This window comes from Plectropomus leopardus, chromosome 22 (assembly GCF_008729295.1).
Source record: "Plectropomus leopardus isolate mb chromosome 22, YSFRI_Pleo_2.0, whole genome shotgun sequence".
Lineage (NCBI taxonomy): Eukaryota > Metazoa > Chordata > Actinopteri > Perciformes > Serranidae > Plectropomus > Plectropomus leopardus.
Window position 1 is genome coordinate 17599701 of NC_056484.1, and position 12635 is coordinate 17612335.

The 12635-nt window shown below is 40.1% G+C and overlaps 1 protein-coding gene across 4 annotated transcripts in view; it reads right to left on the reverse strand.

Annotated features, from left to right (window-relative positions):
- The window catches only part of dock4b (dedicator of cytokinesis 4b), a 166579-nt gene that overhangs the window by 68521 nt on the left and 85423 nt on the right, over positions 1-12635 (reverse strand). For all 4 annotated transcript variants that reach the window (XM_042511801.1, XM_042511802.1, XM_042511799.1 and 1 more), the window contains exons 15-17: positions 7264-7388; positions 6469-6631; positions 2373-2479 (exon numbers count right to left, since the gene is read on the reverse strand). In XM_042511801.1, coding sequence (XP_042367735.1) covers positions 2373-2479; positions 6469-6631; positions 7264-7388 — 395 coding nt within the window. The remainder of the gene's footprint in view (positions 1-2372; positions 2480-6468; positions 6632-7263; positions 7389-12635) is intronic.

Consider the following 12635-nt stretch of genomic DNA (forward strand, 5'->3'; position numbering starts at 1 on the left):
CTTTGAGTGTTTTCCGGAAAAGCCAATTTGCTCAGATTTCAAAGGGTTAAGCTATTGCACATAATCGATGGCAGACAACTTGTTATTTTTGGGATTTAATGTGCTGCCTTAATGCCTCCAGCTGAGGCCGTTTGAGCTCCAAAGCTACCACACAGTTTGGACTGATTCTTCTGTGTCTATTTTGGGTCTGAGGAGAAACTAGGCCATGCCAGTTTCATTGAGCTTTTCAGCAACTTCCATCTGGCATTAGAATGGGCCTTTTCCCCCCTCTCGATGGTGGGAACACACAGGGCTACCAGAGCTGTCCTCTAAAACTGGCAGGCTCAGGTTACAGGGGTTTGGTAGGACTAAATCTGGCAACCAAATGAAGACAATAAAAGGTTTTGTTTTTAAGGACTGTTGGAGATTCTTTAGCTAAAAGCAAAATAAATATCAGCCTTTTGGTCACTGTTCTGCCTCCCTGCCAATAAAATGGCATGAATGCATGCTTTTCTGTCCTCCACAGAGCCTGAGGTTTATGCACACGCCCTTCGCCTGCAGCTGAGGAAAACCATGTAGTCTGCAATTATTCTGAATTACACCCAAGACGGTCTTGCAGTAGCTTTTAACAGGGGATATACTGGCCATTGCATTTGCTTTTGATCTTTCAAAACCAAAATGTGTGAAAAGATGAGTCCCTTAAGGTGTTTTAAAAAGGACATAAAGGTCATGCTAAATACAGATATAGACATCTGTATGCACAAGCAAACAGGCATTCGCTTGCGGTTCAATTCAGCCGCACAGCTTGAAGATGTTACGTAAGCGGGCATGACTCATGGGCCAGTCGGTGTGTAATGGAGTGATGTGAGCTGTTTGTCAGCCCCGTGGCACCGAACAGTGTGATAACAGAATGGCCGCATTTAGCCATTTAGAGCACATGATTCGCATAATCACATACAGCATGTAATCCCATACCATGACACCTGAGTGATGCAAAAAAGTGAGTGGGTTCATTTAAGAGAATCTCTGTGCACTTTAGGATAACCATGGAACTTTTTGTCTCTCTGTCCACTTAAATCTTTTGTTCTGAAAGCGCACTTTTCCTGTTAAATACCATGTCAAATGCGTCATGCAAAGGCTTAAGAGTCCGCACTGATAAAGGCCAAGTAGCTTGAACTATAATGCAAAGAAGATCACTGCCTTGTCATTGAGATGATATCCAAAAAATGTCTTAAAGGTCCCATATTATGCTCATTTTCATGTACATTCTTCTATTTTGGGTTTCTACTAGATCATGTTTACATGCTTTAAAGTAATAAAAACACCTGAATATACCTGTATTCACCCTCTGTCTGCAACGCTCCATTTTAAGAGCCTGTCTCTTCAAGACCCCCTCCTGAAAAAAGCCCAGTCTGCTCTGATTGGTCAGCGCACAACATGATTTAGCCAAGTCGGAGATGGTCCTGAATAAACATCTCCCATTGCATTCCTAGACCAACATTGCAATCAACCAATCACAGCCCTACTGTATGGCATCATCAGTGTGCTGCTCCAGTGCCGCATGCTAACTTGCTAATATCCTAGTCCATTGGCAAGCTGACTTGTTAGCATAGCCTACTTCATTAGCAAGCTATATCTCTAACCTTGCAGTAGCTCATAAAAATTTTGTCCCATGTTACTGCAGATTTTGTTTAACTGTAGTAACTTCAATTACAAAAACGTAGCTTAGCTCAGAGGAAGCTCAAAGGAGTTTTAAAAAAAAAGCTCAAGAGCAGCACAATGACAATGTCAGAGGCCTTTGATGGGTTGACTGCAATGTTGGTCCAGGAATGCAAAATAGGATGTTGACCCAGGAACAGGTCTTAATCAGCTAAATCACATCCTGCATGGGTCAGCATTTCTGCATCTTCTACATCTGTGCTCTCTATGTCTCTGCACTGTCATTGCGGCAAAGTGAAGACTAACTGCACTGTAGAGCCAGTTTATAGCGTGTTATAGTATATTTGTGACATCACAGCTTCCACAGAAATCCTGCTGGCTTGTATAGAGGCACAGTTTCTGAACTCGGACCTTGTGCATTTCTACGTGGATTGCGTGATTTGATATCTTCACCAGTATTTATATGACACCTATATCTTCTTCATAATAAAAAAGACTGAATTTTTACAATATGGGACCTTTAAAAAAAGTGTAAAAGCACTGAAAACAGTGAAATCATCACATTCTTTTGATTCAAAATAAGACTTAATTTTGGATGGAATTGAAATTAATATTTCTGCAGTACAATGTCTAACATGTGCCAAAAACAAATGTCCTGCAAAGCACCAAGTCGATTGATGTTGTTCAATCACAATCTTTGTGGTGAGAGTATGAAGGTGGTTTTTTTTTTTTACCTTATGGATAATGAGCTCATGGGTGCCATCTGGCAGAGTCCTGCCATCCTCCTGCATCAGAGGAACAAAGGAGTAGCCAAACAGTTTCTTCTCTCCCTTGTCTTTAGCTGTCAAACAACAACACATGGACATGGCATTGAGTCGAAAATAAACAAGCACAGACTGCATGGAAATAAAAAAAACTATTGTTATGAAACTCGCCATTTGCAGATTATGCAATACAAATGAATAAATTAAATAAGTAGTTTATCGGATGCTCTGCCTTCTACTTAAAATGCAAACCTAACACAAAGCTGAAAAACACTGTTGACGATGTATGATGTGACACACGATCCTGTCGATGGGTTTACGTTATTCCACTGACTGACATTGAGGGAGCACAAAGAAATGTAAAAGAGCAAAAATCAGAGAAGTACACTATTAGCTTACAAACATGGATAAAAACAAGTCAGGTTTTAAAAAGGTTAACTCTGCAAATGTTTTATGAGGAAGAAAATGCATTTAACAAACAATTTGTTATGGCCTCTATGATGCACATAATGCATTTGATTGCATTAAATCTAGGCAAATAGGTGTACCTTTATAGGAAAACTAAGTTGTACCTTCAACCTTTGATCACATCCAGAATCTGTTTCACCTGCAACCAGTGTTGTAGTACTTGAGACCGGCCTGAAGAACACTTTTTAAAGATCTCAGTTATGTCTTGGACCACAATTTTACTCAGTTTTGGCCAAGACCACAGCTGTGGAGATTGCCAGTGCAAAAAGAAGTGTTGAATAAAGAAGGCTAAGTTGATTTCAGCTCCTTAGTGTGTGTTTAAAATTATTTGTTCCTAAAAACAAAGGAAAAATTCCATAAACAAAAATTTGTACCAATTCTCATGGTAGACTTATACATACACACACGTACAATAAATGGCAATAAAAGGGGTGAATGAAGAGGAACCCTCATTTGTTTTTTGGGTGTTTGTAAGGAAATGTGGATCTCAGGAATGCCTATGGTTTGCATGTTCAGTATCTTATCTTCAGAGTGTCATGCAGTGTGGGACACACACCGGTCTGGTTTTGTCTCAGTCTCAATACACTCTAGTCTTAGTCATGACTTGGTCTCAGTTTAGATTGTCTTGAATACAACAATGTAACCACACACAGTTACACTTTTTAAAGTATGTGGTATTAAAGTATATGGTATTAGCTGATTATTGACCACAATATTCAGCATATTTTGTGATAACCAGAATTGTTTTTATGATTTTATTTTATCCAATTGCAGTCATTAAGAAATGTGACACTGTCAGTCAACATTGTTACCTTACTCAATGTCAAGCCAACAGCACTGATTGGTTACACTTCAAAGGGAATTACAAATAATTCCCTATCAACACTGACGGATAGTGAGATAGGCAGGCAAAGATGGACGCAGGCTAGAGCTAGTCCAGTGAAACAGCACTGCTGGGTGTTGAACATAAAGCAGCAGGTACTACTGAAGGTGATATAAACGTCACAATCCTCTACAATGAAGTTGCACAAACAGCTGTTTGTTTCAGCTGATAAAGTTCTTTTGTAAGTAACAGTAATTACCGGATGTAGATTGAGTTTTTCGAGTATGAGAACTGCAAAAAGCGGAGGAGGGAGTGAGAGGCAGCTTGGTGAGAATACAGACATTTCATATAAGAGACATGCCTAACCAGCGTTAGACCTGTTCATATGAGTCAGTTGTCCCGTCTCTCTGTTTGTCATCGCAAGTAGAGACTTCAGCTTGTAGTGCAGCTCATACACTTCACCGATAAACCAGAGAATTGTAGAGTAACAAGGGCTGACACCTATTTTAGGGTGCTCTGAACACAGCCTTAGAACACTTAGGCACAACTTAAACAACCAGCAAAAAGCATAAACAAGATTTTTTAGATGCTGTGAAGTTACTCTTGGAGGGCCTGATTAATGCGGGTTGCAGTGTTTTTAAGAAGCTTGCTGAAAGCTCTGGGCATAATTTGCATTATGAACACATGTAATCTGATTTATCTGCTGCTTTAGCAATAAAGTGCTAATGTGCGCACAGCGGGAAGTGAGAAATGTAGTGCTAGGAAGGGTTCTATTATTCCCTTTCCTTTTACCACTTAACTAGCGTCTACCAGTCCTCTGTGTGTGTGTGTGTCTTTTTCACTCTCGCAGAAGGAGCACAACTTGTACTGTATTAAACTTACAAAATTGCTCTGCACCATGGCCATTTTATTTCTGTGTTGCTTTGGTGTGATCAAGTTTTTACACCAGCAGAGTTACTGCTTACAAGACACAAGACTGTAAACTTCTGCTTTTTGTTGTGTCTGGTTCTTTTCGGACAGGATTTCCTAATCTGTAAACCCTCATAGCCTCAGGCCATGGGAGATTAGGAGAGATTAAGTGGTACTGTGTGAAACTCAGGCTTAGCTGAGCATGACAGACTAGGTACAGATTGATGTATGTAATATCTTGAAACCACTATAATGAAATACACTATGCTATTATTTAGTACAATTTGGGGACTTGTTAAAAACTCAGGTTTCCAAATTGTAAACAAGGAAAGAAAAGGCAAAAAAAAGCTGCTCCAACAGCAAAAATTGGATTTTTATTAGTACAATTGTTTCAATTGTCTGAAATAGAAAACAAACTACCAACAAACAATCGGCTATAATGAAACAATTGCACTGCTGACGCTGACAGGTCCTTACAGTCCCCCGTAGCACCATTTAGGAACAACACCGACTCCCCACAAACAAATTAACAATTACAGCTGCTGCATAATGAGTGCGAAAACAAGACGGAATTTAAAAGCATATTCATGAAACCAAGCTTTTTCTTATCCCTTAATTGAAAATGAGAGTGTCTGCTAATCATATTTCCACAGGCAGGTTGCCCAAGAATTCAGGAGCCCTAATAATAATATGGTGTCCTCAGTTTGGTGTCACCACAGGCTTAAATTGGGCTCTTAATGGGCAGCCCTTGGGTAGCAAAATGCTAGCACTGCCAGCAGTAATAAGGCTACTATATCTACTGCACACAGCCGCACAGCCTCCCAGCTTGGCTGCAAACGGCATAATAATATCAGCTTGTTATGAGAGAAGAAACTCTGCCCTCTCCCCGCAGCCCAGAAAGAGGGGGGAGAGAGAGGGGAAGCAATATTTTGGTCATAATTAAAGTTATGTCTCATTAGGAGGTGAGAAGTTGGACAAACTAGTCTCATTATGAAAATGCTTAAACAAGCGCACACTTATGCACTTGGACATCGTGTATTTCGGGGAGGCAGCAGCAGCTTCTGGGCTCAAGGCCGGAGGGTTGGCAGATTCAAGCAGGCAGGAAAGTGAATGCTTATTGTGCTCCTCTTCCTCCTAATAATGCTTCTTTACCTCCAACTCCACTGGATTATCGACAGAGAAGAAAGCAGCACCTCAGGCATTCACACCTGAACAGCCAGTGTCTGAAAATGCATGAAAGCCTGGGGGAATGTGTTCACTCAAGGGTCCGGTGTGAAGGACATAGGGGTATATATTAGCAAGAATATAATATAATACGTTTGTTATCTTTAGTGTATAATTACCTGAAAATAAGAATTGTTGTGTTTACCTTAAAATGAGCTGTTTATAGACAGTTAATCTGCCATGTTGCACCGCCGTCTTCAACAGTAGCCTAGAATGGATGATCCAAAGACTGGCTCTATATAGAGCCATTCACGTTTTTGTGTCGCAGCAGCAGTAATTGTGACGCTGAACAATGGCCAGATTAGTGTTTTCTGAAGAACATTAGCTGACCTTTGACCTTGGGATATTGCGTTCATGAAATGAGACAGATGCAAGGTCACAGTGACCTAGACCTTGACCTCTAGCCACCAAATCCTAATCAGATCAGCATTGAGTCCAAGAGAATGTTAGTGCCAAATCTGAAGAGTTTCCTTCAAGGTGTTCTTTAGATTTTGCGTTCAAGAGAATCAGACAAATGGACCGACAACCCAAAAACATAATGCCGACACAAAACCATAAAAAGGAATGAAAGCCTTGTTAAATGTGTTCCCTTAACCTTTCCTAGATAAATAAAGGTTATTCACAATCCCTGTGCCCACTTACTGGAACAGTGTCGGAACTCAAAGCGGACGTGCGACCCCCGGAACATGTCGACTGGGATAGGCAGCTTGATTTGCTCCGCCCAGCGGGGGCTGTTGTTGTGGTACAGCACCAAGGAGTGGTACTCATCCCCACCTGGTTCGCCAGAGCCAGCAGCCACGTGACTCTGAAAGACATAGAGAAGAGAGTGAATAATGACAGAGTCAGAGGGGAAGAATGAAAAGAAAAAAACAGGAAGTGAAAAGAGGAAATGAGAGGCCCCGCTGGAGATGAGGTCAGGAGCAGATTTGAAAAACACAATAAAATAATGAGTCAGACATGAAAAGATAGGAGTGTATTGAAGACTGTCCACGCAAAACAAATGCCAATGAACTGAGAAGGACATGGTTTACATGTGTGTGTTTATGTGTGTCAGAGGGTTGCATGCCATGCGGTGGCAGCGGCAGTGGCAGCAGGGTTATACTGTGTCTATTTTCTGTTCGAGGCCGAGGCAGTGCAAGAAACCACAGGAGCAGACTGTCACAGCGCTGCACCAGAAATGGGCAACACACTGGAGAGACGCTTAGCTCTCATCTGGGTCAGCGATATTTAAATGAAGAGTTTTGCTCCAAAATAAGACACCGGCTATTAGGGAAAAAAATGGAGTTAACTCAGGACTTAAATAAGGCGTTTAGTCTCCTTAAAAAAACATGGTTATATTTTAAAAATGATAGTTTCCAATGGACAGTTAAGATTCATGCAAAATGGAGGTATAACAACTGTGACATGGAACTGCTGAATGAGAAAATGTGTTTTTACCTTGAGGATCTGTCCATCGATATCCAGCACATAGACGGTGATCTCTACATTCCTGGCAACGCTTTTCCCTCCCTTCTCAAACTCGCCTTTCTCCAGTGTGATGTAAAGGTCATTCCTCATCTCTCCTGCAGGAACAGGAAGGAAAAAGACGCATTGATTATGTTGACGAGCGAGCATTATTAATGATCTCCCAGCAGCTTAACGACAATTTTTAGCGCAATGCTTCATGACAGGGGTGGACAGCCTTTAGACGAGTGACATTTAATGATATATTTTCTGCTGATGTGAAATCTAAGCCTGAGCTATGACTCCACCACCAGAGAATACAAGATTTAGAATCTGCTGTGAGATTGGGTTGCTGAAATCCATATTCTTTGATTACAGCAGAGTAACAAGAAGCCATAGTCCTCAACCTATTTAGCATTGTACCACTATAACATTGTCAAACAAAGTCAATGTAGTAGAACCAAATGTATCACCTTTTCTCTCCACACACCCCTCTTCCTTTCATCAAAACCGGTGCCTACACTATAAAATCTAACAAGTTGATCTCACTTAAAATGATCTTGGAAACCGATTGTCTTGAAAAAGGGAAGTAAATATAACTATTAATCTTAATTTTTGTTTATTTTATACTGAATTGTTAAATTTACTTTAGCTGTATTTACTCCATGTTGTGAAGTTGTTGAAACTTTAAAATTCTAACTATTAGCAACTTCAGTAAACCAAGTAAGTCTGACTTAACTTAATCATGACCCAGACAAGTCTTCCAAAGATGAAGTTAGGAGATCTGCAAGTTCTCTTTTCTTCACATGTTTAAGAATATATGATTGATCCGTTTGTAACCAGCAGAATACTGATATATAACACAGTAAGCCTGGTTTACAGAAGTTGCTAAAACTTAGAAAAATCAGTTTAATAAAACTTGTCATTTTCTAAGTTGCAACAACTTCACAAAAGTTTTTAAAGTAAAATTAATTTGTTAAATTGTACTGTGTTACCCGCAGTGCAACTCAACCAAAGACAATTCAGTTGGAGATTTGGTTGTGATCTGACATTAGCAGCTAATGTAGCCACTAGCCTCACACAGCCCATGGCTCTTAGGGTTGATGCTCTGGTTGGGCAGTTCCGGTAAGCTTGGCAGATCACAGGTTTCAGGTGGGGGTGGGGGGTCATAAAGTGACAAAGCAACATTCTGACTAAGTTATAAGTTATAATAACTTACAAAAACATTGAACAGTAACCCACCCTCCAATTCTTTTCCTCCCTCTCTGTCTCTCTCACACAACAAGCAGCTTTATCATGCAGCTTTAGTACCAAACAACATAGCCAACAGCAAGTAGCTCAGTACCAGAAACTTTCAACTCCACTTTACAAGGTTGTGTGGGGTAGATTGGGCGGGGTCACCAATCACTGAACTTTCTTAGGAGTCATCAAACTCATTTCCTTGTTTGTAGTTATGAAAATAAAGATCTATGTGACAGGACCGTCTCAAATTTATGACCCGAAATTACTGCGATAAAGACTAGGGCTGCACAATACTGGATTTTTTTTTTTTTTTTTTTTTTTTTTTTGCAGATATCTGATATACTGACTTTTTTATTAAATTAAAAATGAAATCAGAAGAGTTCCCCTTGAACACACTGATTTTTTATTCTTTTCATTCTTGGCTGTTTGTATGTATGCAGTATAAAAAGACAACATAAAGTAAACAATGGAGAGAAACATACCTGCTGAGCAACAGATGTCATTTAAACATCATCTTTGAGCTTTTACCATGTTATAGAACATGATTTATCAACTACATGAAGCCAGATTTCAGAGCATATTTTAAAATAATCATTAAATATATAAAAAATACATAAAAACCTGTTAATATTTCACAAAAGTATTGCCCATAATTACATTATGAATGTCTCTATTTATCATATGTACAGAGTCTGTTTACTCTTTCAACTGGGTAAAGACTAGACATCTACTAAAGTTTTACTTTTCAACCTTGAATAACTGAAATCTCAACATCTAAAGACAAAAAAAGTCTAAAGGTCTAAAGACAAATAGATGTATAATAGAAATTTCTTAAACAATTCTTTCTACATTAAATTGCTCATTGGGATAAACTTGGGATAGCAAGCTGTCAGAGTTTAAAAAATCCCAGGAAGTAATATTCTACAACTTTTTGTTGTAATTGCAGCTGAATGTACAACGACAGGGCCAGGCGCACACTTATTTCCTTCTGTGGGGGAAGTCAAAATGGTGCAAAGCGCTCTGGGTAAGAAAGAGGATAGGTCTGTTTCCTCTGCAGCTGAGCTGTGGTCAGACACATTGTAAATTAGGCTCCCTATATAACCTCTGCAGCTGTGTGTGTGTGTGTGTGTGTGTGTGTGTGTGTGTGTGTGTGTGTGTGTGTGTGTGTGTGTGTGTGTGTGCGCGTGTTCATCATCTCTCTATCTCTAGGGTCAACATTGATTTTCTGCTCTTGACAACAGTAACCATGGCAACATGGGGCATTCTATATACTGTACACTTGCTTCACACACACACACACACACACACACACACACACACACACACACACACAGAGAGAGAGAGTTTCTTAATGTACAGTAGGAAAAAGGGAAGCGGAGAGGGTGGTGTTTGAGCGGCTTTGGAAGGAAAATGAGGAGTGAGATACAAATCCAGAAAAAGAGAGACAGAAAAAAAGAGGGAGAGACAGTTTCCTTTAGCCCAAGGGCAGACTTACACAGGCAGAAAGGGTGAGAGCACTCAGCGTTAAGGGTTTGTAGTCAGACAAAGACAAAGAAATAGACAGTGAACATAAATCTGTGTTAGTGAGGCGCTGGGGGACCCGCAGTCTGTGGTTCCTCTTTATTTGTGTGACCAGACAGAACACCTCACCTATTTAAAATGAACAGCTATTCTGCAGAAAAAAACCCCTCCCCTGATGTCCAGTCCTCATAAATGAATAAACAAACAAAGAATCTGAATTTAAAGTTGTGGGACATGATGTGGTGTTAAGACACAGAGTGTCTGAGTTTCCAATCATTTCAGCAAAACCTTTGCATAAAATACCATCTATCAACACATATTGTGTTTTCATCTTGGAGCAATTACTTTGCTTCAGGGGCAGAATGAGCAGAGCAGCAGACATGGGCAGAAGGCAAAAACATAAAGCCCAAAAGCAGGGTGCTAATGTTTGCAACAACATGGTGGAGTATGCTGTACCACCGCTAACAGCAAAGAAGCTTGTGGAAGAGCTTGAAAAACTGAGGATAAGTATGACCAGCAAACTCACAGCTCTACTGAATTGCTTCTTTAGAACCAATACGGTCATAAGTCGATTCGTTTCAGCACACAGAGACTAGCCTATATTGCCACAGCAACAGGATAACAGAGCTTGAACTTGATGCGGGTGGGCTCCAGTGCGACCTGGGATTGGTGATAGAGGAAAACATGGAGGATGTTGTTCAAAACATCAAAATCTCTGATATAGAGTTAGGACTGAGTCCTAATATCTGAAAATAAGTTAGTGTTTCAGCACACCGCCTTGGTTCTGTCATCTCAGATTCAATGGGTTTTTGGTTAGAGGCCTTAAATAAGGTCTGTGATTAACATGAGCTTACAAGTTTTGCTCTACGTTATAAAATACATCAGTAAATACCCCACTTGTGAACTTTAAAGCACAGCTTTACAGCTTGTTCTGGTGGTGATGTTAAGTCATGCGGCTGTGGTGTAGTTCGTTGATGGCCGAACATTAGCTTTTTACTTCTGGAGACCGCATAGGCCTCAAAAATCCTAAAACTGGTGTTAATTTGTGCAGATTATCTTGCTGAACAAAACATGTAAGTATCACAATGGTTTGTTTGCCACAAAGCTTATTTTCTGTCATTTTCTGCATATCTACAAAGCTGAAAAAAATGCAACTGTACCGTGAATGTCATATTTACTGAAGCTGTTTTGAAAAAGGAAATTTTTTACGCATGTTTCCATGAAAAAAATGGCCTCAAGTTTCAATTATAGTGATAAAATGTTTGTTTAACCAAAATAAGCCTTCCATTTTCATTCCTTTAAGGGTCACTCTGACTGATAATAATAATTCTGTAATACTGTGAAACTGTGATATTTCCTGAGACAGTTACCGTTCTGTGAAAAAGTCTTACTGTAGCAACTCTAATTGGGACTGCTAGAAAATATGGAGGGGAAAGATGCTCGAGACTTTATGGCCAAGCTATTCTCTGCCCTGCTGGGAGACCTGCTTTCTGGGCTGCCTGGGTTGGATTGTGCCCACCACAGCCTGCAACCAAGACCATGATCAGAACCTTCATGGCCTGTTTTAATCAGGTTTCATCGATACATTGAGAAAGAATTTGTCCTGAAGTGGGAAAGGTCTCATAAACACTCTTCGACACAGAATCAGGATCTGAAAGGATTTCAGTGCAGCGGTGGAGAAGAGGCGAGCAGCATTTCAGCACATTTTCAACTCTCATGAGGCCGTGGAGACAATCTACCTACAGCACTTTGTATTTCAGGAAGATTCAACAGCAAAATAACAGCCTATTTCCTCGAGCTTACACTATTTTGGTTAGCCAGCCAATAATTACTGTGCTACTAGACATGTTTAATTGACTGTTAAAGTTGTTATTTGTATGTTTTGTTGTGACAGTCCTTGTAGAAATTCAAGTAGTACTTTAGCCTTCTGTACCTTTTCCCCCTGCACAGTACATGTAAATACAAACATGTTTAGTCCCTTGTTTCATCTCACATTCAAGGGGTTGTACATTTGCTACCACGGCAACAAGACCCCATACAGCTCAGCCCGAGGGTCGCTCTGCAGGGGTCTGTGTCATTTAGAGAGACAGCTACCTAAGTGATGCCTTTCTACCTGAAACTACTTGAATATTTCATCTTTCTGAGGGCACCCTTAGGTGGAATTCAAATCCTCACGGAATTGGTTGGGATGTCAAGTGTTGCCAAGGCAACGGCAGTAGATGTTATAAGGCAGGTCAATGTGCACAATACAAATACTTGAAAATGCAAACAGCCTCAAAGGGTGCCTGCTGTAATATTTTTCAAGGATTGGGATTTCATATAGACATTCATTTTTTATTACACTTGCTTACTGATATCACACAAAAGCCTGAATCCCCAGTTTACGACTGTGTCTTCACACCTGCTGCCTGGTTAGTCGTTCCTTGTTATTCCCATTTGATACATAGGAAATGAAATGTTTTATGTCTTCAAAAGCAGTAAAAGCACTTTATGGGGAAAGAGCTAACACGTTCTGTCCAGGGTGTCTGTTATTCAGTAATTCTTTTCTTCTTTTTACCAGGTAAATCTGTTGAAGTTCGAAATGTTTAAATCCATTTGGTAAT